The following is a 14,466-nucleotide window of genomic DNA, read 5'->3' on the forward strand; positions in this document are numbered from 1 at the left end:
CCAACCACCCTCTCCCTACCCCCCTGTCCCCAGCAACCCTCGGTTTGTTTTGTGAGATTAAGAGTCTCTTAAGGTTAATCTCACAAAACAGACTGAGGGTTGCTGGGGGGAGAGGGGTACGGAGAGGGTGGTGGGGTTATGGATATTGGGAAGGGTATGTGCTATGGTGAGTGCTGTGAAGTGTGTAAACCTGGTGATTCACAGACCTGTACCCCTGGGGCTAATAGTACATTATATATTAATAAAAAATAAATTTTTTAAAAAAAAGTACACAAAATACTAAACTCCTCTGAGTCTTGTTTTTTTCCCCCCATTTGTAAAATGGGGATAACAATACCTCACAGAAATATAGGGAATCTCTGGTTAATTAATGCACACAGACCTCTAGGTACAGACCAGATCTGACGATTCACAGACCTGTACCCCTGGGGCTAATAATACATTATATGTTTATAAAAAAGTAAAAAAATTATATTAAAAAAAAGTCTCTTATGGTTTGTCTCCCTCCTGATCCCATCTTGTTTCATTTTTTCCTTCCCTATCCCCCAAACCCCAGACATTGCCTCTCAGATTCTTCATATCAGGGAGATCATATGATAATTGTCTTTCTCTGATTAACTTATTTTGCTCAGCATAATACCCTCTACTTCCATCCATGTTGTTGCAAATGGCAAGATTTCATTTCTTTTGATGGCTGCATAGTATTCCATTGTATATATATGTACCGCATCTTCTTTATCCCTTCATCTGTTGATGGACATCTAGGTTCTTTCCATAGTTTGGCTATTGTGGACATTACTGCTATAAACATTCGGGTGCACATGCGCCTTTGGATCACTACTTTGTATCTTCAGGGTAAATACCCAGTAGCACGATTGCTGGGTCGTAAGGTAGCTCTATTTTCAATGAGGTAGCGCCAGTGTTCCCCTCAATTCTTGCCCAAGCCTGTGCTGCATCGTGCCACTCCTGTGGGGACAGGTGTTGTGTACTGGTCCTGCATTTGCTGCAGCCTGTAGTACAGTGCTTCACACACAGCAGGTGCTCAATAACTGTTAAAAAACGGGAGGTGCCTCGTTAGCGCAGTAGGTAGCGCTCAGTCTCATAAAAACGGTAGATGCTCAATGAACACTTGCTAAGAATGTCCAAATCTGTCTGTCCAGATCTAAGGAAGCCTACTAGATTAGCGGTAAAATCACAGAGCCATTACCCACCCTCTAGCCATTGATAAGATCAAGAAATAGCTAGTTCTTGAATTTTTTTTCTTTTTTTTTTTTAAGATTCATTTATTTATTTTAGAGAGAAAGCAAGAGCATGAGCTGGGGGAGGGGCAGAGGGGGAGAGAAAGAGAGAGAGAGAGAAGCAGACTTCCTACTGAGTATAGAGCCCCCACAGGGCTGGATCTCAGGACCCTGAGATCCTGATCTGATCTGAAATCAGTTGGACACTCAGCCAACTTAGCCACCCAGGCACCCCATTTAATTTTTTTCTTTTGAACAGAAAAGCAGAAGAAGCAAAGCTTAAAAAAGAGGGATTCAACAAACAACTTACCTTGCTCTACTATAATGATCCTAAATGCATGGTGAAGGTGAGTCCCCAAGTTTCTCAATGTTTCTGGCTGGAGCTGCTCAAGAGGAAGACTGAGATGCCAGTGGTCCAAGAGGCTGACCCAGAGTTGAAGAAGTTCCATTACGCACTGGTAGATGGTTCTTCTCTGACCTAATATCCTTTTGAAATCCCAAAAGGAAAGGAGGATGGAGGAAGCCAGGCATGATGGAAGGGACTGATAGGTAGGACATTTCTGTTTGATCAGAAAATTGCATTGGAAAAGGAAGTCTGGCGCCTTATTCATTCTTTTTCTCCCAGGGTCCATGTCCCCTTGTGCTGGGGACAAGACAAGTCAAAACAAGAAAGAGGTTGGGGAAGTTCTCCAAGTTGCAAGCCTTACTTCTATTTAAGAGAACCTCTGGTTGTAGCTGATATTTCTGTTAAGCACCTAAGGGCTCACATGGTTCTAAGAAAATGAGTTCGCCTTCATTTTCCTGATTAGTAGAGAGAACCACATGGGGATTTAGCATCAAGAGGACCTACCTTGGAAAGAAAAGAGACTTCCTACAAACCCCAAATGAAGAAGACCTCAGGAGGTTGGTACAGCTAGATTTTGTGAACTTCTTCACATATTCTTAGTTATCCCTCAGCCCTCCTCTGCCCTCATCTGTCTGTAGATGTTGGCAGGGAGACACAGTCCTCCTGCTGCATGCTGTAGGGCCATACTGGGTAGCAATGGGCAACTTTGGTATCCAGTCACTCTTCTACTAATAGGACCAGTCTAACCAGACTTCTCTGTTATTATTCACAAGATTGGTTTCAAAGAATTTGGGGCTAAAATGAGGTTGCAAAGAGCTGATGGTTATCAGAGGGGAGGTGGGTGTGACTGGGAGGGTGGGGGTATTAAATAGGTGATGGGGATTAAGGAGGGCACTTGTGATGAGCACTGGATGTTGTATGTAAGTGTTGAATTACTAAATTCTATACCTGAAACTAATAAATAAATAAAATGAGGGTGCACGTACTGTGGACATATGGGAAGAGCATGCAAGTGAGAATCAGGGAACCCAGTTGCTGGTCTGGCACTACCATTATTATCCTCAGTGACCACAGGAAAGTGAGTCACCCTCTCTGGACTTCTGTTAGCTTATTTGTAAAGAGCTAATTAAAAAAATTAAATTGTATGGGAGTTAACATCATTCCAAATAAGAATAATTATAGGAATAATTATTACCATCGTTGGTTTTTCTCATCAGTATCCGTTCCTTAACCTGGATTTTATCTATCCATCTGGCCGTCTAGCTGTCTGCCAAAACTATTCTGCCCTCCCTGGGGGTGGCATGTACACCAACATATTCAGTGACTTGCCAAATCAAGTTATCCTTGGAACCTTCACACCTTCTGGACATGGTAGCATTTCTTTTCCTAATAGGTATGTGAGATGCCAGGCAAACTAGAACTTGTGGGTAAGCTAAGGAGTGGAGCTAGAGCTAAATCCCAACAGAGGGAAGAACAGGGAAGTAATCTTTTAAATGATCAGTCTAACTGGGAAAGCAGGTAAGGAAAATGAAACACATGCATGTGGTCACGGCAGCTCCAGGCACAGACTGGCTGGTTGCAACAGGTCGGAGGACTACAGGTCTCCCAGCATCCTGCTGTGCCATCCACTCGGTGACGCCGTGGCTCTCAAGAGTACGTGGCCCTATAGGAAGGCAAGGCCCTAAGAATACAAATTGCTGGAAAGTAACACAGGAAGACTGTTGTTTGGTGAGCTTGTGTCAGCTGGCCTCCCTGCCCCCTGAAGAACGAGATCACACTGGCAGCATGCCATCCCATGCCCTTGGAAAGCCTCACATCCTCTTCAGGTTTGCTGCCAAATTCTTAGGGGTTATGATCTCGTGGTCTTCTCTGACTTTCGTACCCTGTCTCCTCTGAATCTTGTTCTCCACTCTGTCTTGTAACCTTGGGTTTATTTTGGCTCTTTTGTTTAAACTGATTAGAAAATTTCCTCCTTTTTTTTTGTTTTTTGTTTTTTGCACATAAAACCCACTCACTGAAGGCCTCTGTGAGGACGGCTGAATTTGTTAATGATTTGGGTCACAGGAAGCTTACTGCGTAGTATATCAAACATCTCAAATGAAGTATAAAATATAGGAATGTGTTTTTTCTTAAATAAAGATTTTATTTGTTTATTTGAGAGAGAGAGAGCACAAGAGTGAGGGAAGAGCAGAGAGAGAGGGACAAGCAGACTGCACTGAACAGAGCACAGAGCCTGATATGGGGCTCTATCTCACAGCCTTGAAATCATGATCTGAGCTGAAATCACGAGTCAGGTGTTTGACTGAGTCACCCAGGCACCCCTGTAGGAATGTGTTCTTTTTTTCTTTCTTTTTTTTTTTTCCAACCAGACAATGTTATGTTTATTGTTTCCATTTAAAAGGGTGACAAGAGGCCATCCCTGGGTGGCTCAGTGGGTTAAAGCCTCTGCCTTCGGCTCAGGTCATGATCCCAGGGTCCTGGGATCAAGCCCCGCAAGGTGCTCTCTGCTCAGCAGGGAGCCTGCTTCCTCCTCTCTCTCTGCCTGCCTCTCTGCGTACTTGTGATCTCTGTCAAATAAATAAATGAAATCTTAAAAAAATCTTAAAAAAAAAAGGGGGTGACAAGAGGGGTGCCTGGGTGGCTCAGTGGATTAAAACCTCTGCCTTCAGCTCGGGTCATGGTCCCAGGGCCCTGGAATCAAGCCCCACATCGGGCTCTCTGCTCAGCAGGGAGCCTGCTTCCCCCCCCCCTCTCTGCCTGCCTCTCTACCTACTTGTGATCTCTGTCTGTCAAATAAATAAATAAAATCTTTAAAAAAATAAATAAAAGGGTAACGAGATAAAGCAAACATATAATAACAAGGAAAGGTCTAGAATTTAAACCCAGATATCTGGATTTAAATTTTTTCTTTACTTGCTTTGTGATCCTGAAATATATTATTCAACCTCTTGAAACTTTGGTTTCCTTATCTACAAAATGGGAATATTAATCCCACCTTAAGGATTTTAAGGATTTAATGAAACAACGTAGGGAAAATTGTAGAAATATGTTCTTAGAAGTGTTTCATCCATCCTACATGTTGTCCAATTTTTCATTTTCCTCTCCAAGATCCTCTTGTTTCTCTTTTCCTTTCTATTTTAGGAGTTTCTTTTCCCTTTTCATCCCCCACCTTTAAATCTTTCCGTTTTCTTATGAAAGAGAAGTCCAGCTCTTTATAGCTATATGCCCAACCAGCTAACATTTGTATTTTCAAGCACTTAGCTAACAATCTGGACAAGTTGTCCTGGGAGTAGGGTGAGGAGATGGGAGAGGGAACAAGGAAGATGGGGTGAGGTTACTTTACTGCCTCATATTCCGGTAAGCCACACCATTGCTACCGTATGTCTCATTCATTCATTTATGTATTTTTCCTTGCTTCATTCCTTTACTAAATGTTTGTTGAGCATCTATCACATGTCAGACACTCAGAATAGAGAGTAACATAAAGTTCCTGTTTGTCAGGAGATGTGTTACAGGAAAACTGAAAGGCTGCATTTGGAAAGGGAAATAGGGGTTCTTGGGTGGCTTAGTTGGTTGAGCATCTGCCTTTAGCTCAAGTCATGATCTCAGGTCCCAGGATTGATCCCCACATTGAGCCTTCTCATTTCATCAGCTCATTGAAACTGACTCCATGTGGTGGATGGATATGTTTATGGCATAGAATGTGGTGATGGTTTCATGGATGTATAGTTATCTCCCAAATCATTAAGTTGTATATATTAATATGTATATATTTATGTATATATTAAATATGTTCAGCTTTTTGTATGTCATTCACACCTCAAAGTGTTTTTAAATTTATTTTTATTTTTTTAAAAAATATTTATTTATTCATGAGGAACAGAAGGAGAGGCAGAGGCAGAAGGATAAGCAGGCTCCCCAAGGAGCAGTGAGCCCAATGCAGGACTGGATCCTAGAACCCTGGAATCACAACCTGAGCTGAAGGCAGACACCTAACCAACTGACCCACACAGGCACCCCTCAAAGTTTTTTTAAAAAAAGATAGAGATGAATGGATGGATGGATGGATGGATGGATGGATATGGAAATAGGTAGGTAACGAAAGATCTGAAAAGTTCATGAAACAGTGATGATGAGTGGCAGGAAGAGGGAGCAAAGGGTGTGTGGAGTGGGGAGTTTTGAGAATACCAAGACTGAGAATGTTTGTGCATGCAACAGTGCATAGACAAGAACAACATTGAGAGATGCCATCTTAGGGATCATGAAAGTTGTTGTTTTAAAGTGTTATGGCTCTATACTGCTTTAGGAAATGTACCATAGCTAATGTTTCTTTGTAAAGCCAGAGACAGTTAAGTGTAGAGATACAACATGCCTAAGAATGGGGTCTGACCAGGAAGATCTATATTGTTCTCTGTAATACTGGGGTTTCTCTTTGTTCTTGGAAATTGCCCATGAGGATCTTGATCTCAACTTCTTATCCCAGTAGTATCCCTGAACCTGGTGCCTGAGCCACAGCTCTTCCTGCTTTCCACTATACCCTGCAGCTCTCCCCAACTCTAATCCCTCTCCATCTCATATTTCAGAAGCTCAGGAGAAGGAGGATAAGGTATGGCATTAGGTGTCAGGACAGATCAGGATAAGCTCAAAGGTGGGCTAAAGGAGTCAGGTGACAAGGTCAAAATGCCACAGCCAACCAAGTGCAGGTAGCAGAAGTTGCAGGTCTCTTCAAGACCACCTACAGCGGGTATTAATTTCTTGTTGCTTGCCTGGGGCTGCCATTACAAATTGCCATAAACTGGGAAATTTAAAATAACAAAAAATTATTCTCTGGAGTTTAGGAGGCCAAAAGTCAGACATCAAGGTATTGGCAGGGTTGATTCCTTCTGAATCCGTACCATGCAGCTCTCTGGTTTCTGGTGGTTGCCGGCAATGCTTGGTGCTCCTTGGCTTATAGACATACCACTCCAATCTCTCCCTCCATCTTCATATTGCCTTTTTCGCTATGACCTCTCCTCTTCTTATAAGGACACAAGCCATTGGATTTAGGACCCATTCTAAATCATTTTGAAATCTTAAGTGCATCTGCAGGTGCCCTATTTCCAAATAAAGTGACATTCTGAGGTTCGAGGTGAACATGAATTTTGGGGGGACACTATGGCAACTCACCATAATTACTGTTCCTCTATATTTACCTTTATTTGAAATATTACTTACTCTTATACCTCTGCCTGCTCCTCTTCCATGTACTTAATTTCAGTTTAGTTGGTGATTCATATTTACAGTAGCACAGATGGAAAATTTGGACCAAAGTCACCTTAAATACATAAATTCCGCACATAAAAGAAGAGCATAAGATGTGGGGTTAAAAAACCCCAACATTTTCTGGCCTTTGAAGCTTTAGGAAGAGATTGACATTATAGACTATTCATAAGACAGCTTTCAGTGAACTAAGTCACCATGTCAGTAAACTCACCCTCCAGATTTGCTGAATTTGAATTTTTTGAATGAGCCCCAATTGCATAAATCCCACCCTTTGTATTTTGACTTCTCTTGATTTCAAGATGATGGAAATTGAAAGTTAGGTCATCCAGAAAGCAAGTTCATAAATACGCTTTTTATATGTTTCTGCCATGTTAAGCATTTCATATATGATGGCTGTGCTCCTGGGGAAGCCCCTTACCTGGCGGTTATGAGCCAAATCACCTGTCGAATATGTCAGAAGTTTACCAGCAAAAAGAATACAGTTCAGCAAAAAGCTAAAAAAAAATTTTTTTTTAAACTAATGCTTTATTCTCAAGATGCAAGTAGAAAGAGACAGATTAATGGGGCAGCCAAGTGCCTTGGTGAGTGGCATGTAAATACCTGCCCTCCGAGTGGAGAGCCTTTCCCAACTTTGATGTTGAGATGAAAAGATGATGACAGAATCTGGAAGCATTTCAAAGGCTGAGAAAGCACATACTTTCAAAAAATCTTCCCCCTCCTAACCCTAGCTGCTCAACAGTTTCAAAAGAAAGATTAAGAAACCCTACATAGTATTATGGCGTTTTAATTGCACATTTTGTTCTGTGACACCACAAAGTGGAAAAGTAACAATTGCTTTCATGAAGAACAAATATATTTTCACTCAAGTTGTCCCGGGCTTGTTAAAGTTAGATTATTTGGAAACTGTTTCTGGAGATCTCAGTTAAAACATCTCACCCTCATTGACTGCTAATATATATCACGTTATGTGAGAAGTAGTGTATATTACTTTTTCATGTTATTTAATTTTCCCAGGAACCCTCTTGATTAGGTGTAATTCCCAGCTAAGGCAAACTGAAGCTCAGAGAAACCAGATACCTTTTCCCAGGCTACCATGGGAAACTGGAGTCAGTTTTCAGACTATGATCCCAATGCTTTTTTTCCCCTTTCCGGCCCTTAACACACTGAGAGAGAGGTTTAGGGCTGAGAACACACCCTATGAACACTGATAAGAGTAGTAATAGGCTCGGGTCATGGTCCCAGGGTCCTGGGATCAAGCCCTGCATCGGGGTCTCTGCTCAGTGGGGAGCCTGCTTCCCCCACCCCCTCTCTCTCCCTGCTACTCTGCCTACTTGTGATCTCTGTCAGATAAATAAATAAAATCTTTAAAAAAAAAAGAGTAGTAATAATCAGGGGTGCCTCGGTGGCTCAGTGAGATTGAGCCCCACATTGGGCTGTGCCCTGGGCATAGAGCCTGCTTAAGATTCTCTCTCCCTCTGCCCCTCCACCCCCCTCTCTCTTTAAAAAAAAAAAGAGTAGTAATAATCATAAACATAATCATGTGGTAAAGAGCATGGGCTTTGAGGCTTGATGTATCTAGTAATAGGTTGGACCAACACCAAAACTGGGTTGTGTGTCTCCAGTATCTAGCAGGCTAACTAAGCTCAGGCTTCTTTACAGGATGCCTGGGTTCCAAAACATCAAGAGTTAAGACAAATCTCAGTGCATACACACTTTTCAAGCTTTCTCTACTATCATGTTTGCTAATGACTCGAGAACAAACCTAGATTTAAGAAGTGAAGAAAGAGACTTCTAATTTTCTTGGAAGAAAGTGCAAAATATTGTGGCCATTGTTGTAATTGATCACAAGGACAACACCTGAATCTAATTTGTGACTTCTCTCTTGTCTCTCTCTGCCTCTCTCCACCCCTGATTCTATTTTGATCAATTTTGTGTAGTAGAATTTGAGAACTATGAGTACATAAGATGATCACTTAACTGTATTCATCTGTTAGCCACCAATCCCTCCTCTCAAGAGTGTTCATGAAAATTTGCAAGGCTTAGTTATCTTCTTTCTCCTGGTTTTGGTCCAGACGTTCTTATAGTCTCACTTGGAATTCTGTGTCATCCTCTGATTCCTTCCTACATTCTGTGTTGGTCCAACCTGGATTGGTCATGTCCTTTTGTTTCTGGGTTCAAGTATGCCACCTGTAACTGCTCACAAAGTTCAGAAACTGTGAAATCTGTATTTATATTGCATTGGTGATTTCTTTTCCTGTTTGGTATTCTTTTGGGTCCCCACATTCTGAACTCTCTGGAGATGTGAATTCTTTTTTTTTTTTTTTTTAAGATTTTATTTTATTTATTTGACAGAGAGAGAGATAGAATCACAAGTAGGCAGAGCAGCAGGCAGAGAGAGAGGGAGAAGCAAGCTCCCCGCTGAGCAGAGAGCCCGATGTGGGGCTCGATCCCAGGACCCTGAGATCATGACCTGAGCCGAAGGCAGAGGCTTAACCCACTGAGCCACCCAGGGCCCCTGGAGATGTGAATTCTTCTTGTGCTCTCCAGAATGTCTGTGAATATCTCTTAGAAATTGATATTTATGACAATGGTGGAAGTAATTTAATGGAATTTCCCAGTTATAGGCTAAGTGTTGCTTAAACGCTTTTCCCTTTTGAAACTTGATGCTTCTTTTCTTCATAAGGTGTTTTGCAGCACTAGCATTGGGAATTAACAGCTCTCCACTTGCTGCCTTATCCATGGGTTTCACTATTAAATATTTCATGCAGACTTCCATGTGGATTTTATTGTCCAAAGAGAATTTGTATCAAAGTGGAACTTGGTGACTTTGAAAATTTCAGAAGACCTTTCCCACTCTGGCCCCTTTCCAGCCTCATCTCCTATCACTCACCCCCTTTGTTTACTAAACTTCTGTCTCTTTTCATGGCTTTCATAGTCTTTGTTCCCTTTAACTGAAAGCTCTTGTCCCAACTCTTGCAAGATGGGCTTCTAATCTTTCAGGTCTCAATTTAAATGTCACCTCCTAGGAGAAATCTTTTTCGTTTTTGTTTTAGATAGTTTTATTGAGAAAAAATTGCATTTCATAAACCCCATCCATTTAATATGTACAACTCAGTGGTTTTTAATATATCTACAGAGTTTTGCAACCATCACCATTATCTAATGTTAGAACATTTTCATCACCCTGAGAAGAAACCTTATACCAATTAGCATCCAGTCACTGTTCAATACTCTCACCTCTAACCCTAAGCAGCCATTAATCTACCTTCTGCCTCTATAGATTTATCTATTCTGAACATTTCATATAAATGAAATCATACAACATGTGGTCTTTTGTGACTGGCTTTTTAAATTCAGCATTAGGCTTTCAAGGTTCATCCATGGTATAGCATGAATCAGTACTTCATTCCTTCTTAGAGAGAAAATTATATTCTGTTGTATGGATATACCACCTTCCATTTCTCTATTCATCAGCTGGCAAATATTTGTGTTGTTTACATTTTGGGGGCTGTGATGAATAATGCTACCATGAACATTCACATACAAGTTTTTGTGTGAACATGTTTTCACTGCTCGTCAGTAGATACTTAAGAATGGTAACTAGATTTTTAACTTTTTAAGGAATTTTTCCAAAAGAGGCTTCTAATGGCTATCCATTTTAAGAAAGCCTGTCTTTCTTTTCCTTTATTCTAGTGATGACTTTATTGCTTCTTAGCACTAATCACGATCTGAAATTAAATGTTCACTTACTGGGTCTGTGTAACTAGAATGTGAGCTCCATGATGGGAGAGACCATTTATACCTGTTCACTGCCTTGCCGCCAAACACTTAGTATGTGCCTAGTATATAGTGAGTGCTTAATAAATGTTTGTTGAATGATTGAATAGTGAGTGAAAAGGGTTCTGGGAAATATTTGTGTCAAGTTGTTGGAAAGAGGTAGTGGGGAGGCTAGACAGATGGAGTTCTATAAGAACCAGCCATAGAAATTGTAATAAAAAGGTTGTAGCAGTTAGAGGTGTTTTTTTTTGTTGTTGTTGTTTTTCTTTTTTCTTTCTGAAAGTAGAGTTAGGATGCTTTACTATAGCAAATAACAGAAAATTCCAATTTTGGAGAGGAGAGGTTCTAGATGCAGTATAATTTGTGATGTAGTGATGTCATGAAGGATCTAGATTCTTTTCATTTCTCCACTCAGTTATCCTTGGCATCCTTTCTTCCAAGGTGGTTCCCCTGGTGGCTACCAGTGACACTAATTATATGCTCTTTTATATGTCTAGCAGGAAAAAGTTAAAAACTTTTTTGTTTGTTTGTTTGTTTGTACCAGAATAAACTATATGTCCTTCCTTTCATCTCTTTAGATCAATTTGGTCATAGGCCTATCCCAGAATTAAAAACAGCTGTCAAGGGAACACCATGTGCCTATGAGCTTAGATACTCAGCATCTACCCCTGTAAATGGGGACCAGTGAAGGGTGAAGAGACAAATGAACAGCAATTTCTTTGAAAGGAGGAAGGGCTCTTAAAGGCACAAGAGGACAATTTAAAAAAAAAAAAAAAGGAGGAAAGGAAGGAAGGAAAGAAGGGGAAGGGAATGGATGCTGGGTAGGCAACCAACAGTGGAGCACATAGAACTTGATTTGGGTCAGCAACTCTAAGGGTCTGATCCAGTGGGAAGGGACATGGCAGCAGCAGGATTTCCAAAGATGTGATATTTAGTGGAGGGAAGGAGAGAGAATATCTAGACCAGGGACTGGCAAAGCTTTTCTATAAAGGGCTGGATAGTAAATCTTAACAGTTTTACAGGCCATACAGTCTCTATGGCAACTATTCAACTCTGCCATTGTAGCATGAAAGCAGCCAGAGCCAACACATAAACATGTGGGCATGGCTGTGTTCTGATAACATTTTTACAAAAAAAGGCGAAGCCAAATTTGGCCTGTAGTTTGAAGTTTGCCTATTCCTGACCTAGACCATGGATAATATTACATAATTATCCTCGCTATTGAAAAAACAGCTTAGAACCCATGTTTTCTTAAAGTTGGATCAGCATTTTCATTCTTGCATATACTCTTATGCAAGGATACCGATTGATTCTCCTCTAAACTTGGATTTAATTCATGAATAGCTAATATTTATTGAGCACTTACTATGTGTCAGGCCCATTTGCAATTCATTCTTTTTTTAAAAAGATTTTATTTATTTATTTATTTAAATAAAGACAGAGAGAGAGCATGAGAGGGGAGACAGAGAGAAGCAGACTCGCGCTCAGCAGGGAGCCCTATGAGGGACTGGACCCTGGGACTCCAGGGTCATGACCTGAGCTGAAGGCAGGTGCTTAACCAACTGAGTCACCCAGGTGCCTAGCATTTCAGTCTTTATCTAATTTGTCTCTTGATACTTTCAAGATTTTCTGTTTGTCATTGGCTTTTAACAGTTTTACTATAATGTGTGTAGTTATGATCTCTAGAGCTTTTAATTGTTAGTTTCCTAGATAATGTAAATTAACGTTCTTTATCAAACTTGGGAAGCTTTAGGCCATTATTTCTTTGATTGTTTTTCTTTTTTCTGCCCATTTCTCTATTCCTGGCACTCCTGTTTCATGTATATTGGTATTTTTAACGGGGTCCCCTAGGACTCTGAAGTTCTTTTTTTTTTTTTTTTTTCTTTTTTTGAGGGAGAGAGAGACCAGGGGAGTGGCAGAGGCAGAGGGAGAGAGGGAATCCTAAGCAGGCTCCATGCCCAGTGTGGAGCCAGACATGGGACTCCATCTCATAATCCTGAGATCATAACCTGAGCCCAAATTAAGAGTCAGATACTTAATTGACTGAGCCACCCAGGCACCACAGGACTCTGAACTTCTGTTTCTCTTCAATCTTTTTCGTTTCTTTTCTTTTTTTTTTTAAGAATTTATTTATTTATTTGAGAGACAGAGATCACGAGTAAGCAGAGAGGCAGGCAGAGAGAGAGGAGGAAGCAGGCTCCCCACTGAGCAGAGAGCCAGATGAGGGGCTCAATCCGAGGACCCCGGGATCATGACCTGAGCCGAAGGCAGAGACTTAACCCGCTGAGCCACCCAGGTGCCCCTCTTTTTCATTTCTGTTCTGTAAACTGGATAATCCCTACCAAGCTATCTTCAAGTTCACTGATCCTTTTGCCAACTCAAATAGGCTGTTGAGCCACTCTAGTCAAGTTTTCATTCCCATTATTATAATTTTTAATTCCAGCATATCCACTTAATTTTTTAAAATTTCTTTTTTGTGCTGTTGTTGATATTCCCTGAGGAGTCACTATAATCATATTTTTCTTTAATTAAAAAGCGATTCCCTTTAGTTTTTTTTTTGTGTGTGTTTTTTTTTTAACATATTTATACTAGCTGCTTTAAAGTCTTTGTCTGGTAAGTGCAATATCTGTGCCCCTTAAAGATAGCTTCTACTGGGGTGCCTGGGTGGCTCAGTGGGTTAAAGCCTCTGCTTTCGGCTCGGGTCATGATCCCAGGGTCCTGGGATCGAGCCCTACATCGGGTTCTCTGCTCGACGGGGAGCCTGCTTCCCCCTCTCTCTCTGACTACTTGTGATTTCTGTCTGTCAAATAAATAAATAAAATCTTTAAAAAAAAAAGAAAAAGAGAGAGCTTCTATTTCCTGCCTTTTTTCCTATATATAGGTCACATTTTCTTGTCTCTTTGCATGTCTTATAATTTTTTACTGAAACTAGATATTCTAAATAATATAACAACTGTGGATTCTGATCCCTTTCCCATTCCAGAAGTATATCTTGTCTAATTTTGTCTCTCACAAATAACCCTATTACGTGATATAATATGTAACTCACCCAGAGAAAAATAATCCTCTTTAAGGCCTAATGCCCTTATGGAAGCTAGTTTTCCCCAGTATTGGATCTGAATCTGATTCTTAATAGTCTGATAGGGTCAGCCTAATTTAGGTATCAATATATAATGACACTTGAGAAATTTTGGAGATAAAAACAAATTGGTTGAGAAGGTCTAAGCCTATAGCCTATGGTGATAAATTCCAAATAATCCTCTATGATATACTGATATAAAGAAAACCCAAAGGACATTCAGAGGCATATAAGATCAGTGTTTGGTTTTACATAACTAAGAAGGTGAAAACATCTAAACACCTAACTGGCAGGACTTGGACTGAGTTGCATGCTGGACCCTATTGCACCAGACTCTAGCATCAAACTCTCCTGAGATGCTCATTTTTTGCAACAATGTTCTTATAATTGAATTGAAGTCTTTACTTAAATATTATTTATTAATATTAAATCCTTATTAATCAACTGACTCCTGTGTGAGCCTTTACTTTCCTCCAACAAACAGCAAATACTGGTTCTGGCTAAGGGTTGCTGAAGCTTTCTGCAACTCTAACCAGAAAATGACTAATTACAGCTTCTCAATGAGAAAGCCCACTGTGATGTAGGAGTGAGGGTATATTGCTGTTTGTATATAAAAGTAACTCGTGCACATGACAAAAATTTTTTTTCCAGGTGAAATTAAAATTGTATTGCATGGAAATTAAAATTCTCTTCCTTTCAACCTCATACCCCTTCTGTCAGTGTAGGCACAGCAAAGGACATTTTTGTCTATTCTTCAAAATACA

The 14,466-nt window shown here is 40.5% G+C and overlaps 1 protein-coding gene across 1 annotated transcript in view; it reads left to right on the plus strand.

The window, feature by feature from the left end:
* Nucleotides 1-3,120: 3,120 nt before the first annotated feature.
* Nucleotides 3,121-14,466, plus strand: part of LOC308347027 (uncharacterized protein C3orf20 homolog) — a gene marked incomplete at its 5' end in the record, with an annotated part of 80,193 nt that continues 68,847 nt past the window's right edge. The window contains one exon of the mRNA XM_080810203.1: nucleotides 3,121-3,410. Within this exon, the coding sequence (XP_080666329.1) occupies nucleotides 3,121-3,410 (290 nt within the window). The remainder of the gene's footprint in view (nucleotides 3,411-14,466) is intronic.

The sequence above is a fragment of the Martes martes genome (assembly GCF_963455335.1).
Source record: "Martes martes genome assembly, chromosome: 8".
Taxonomy (NCBI): domain Eukaryota; kingdom Metazoa; phylum Chordata; class Mammalia; order Carnivora; family Mustelidae; genus Martes; species Martes martes.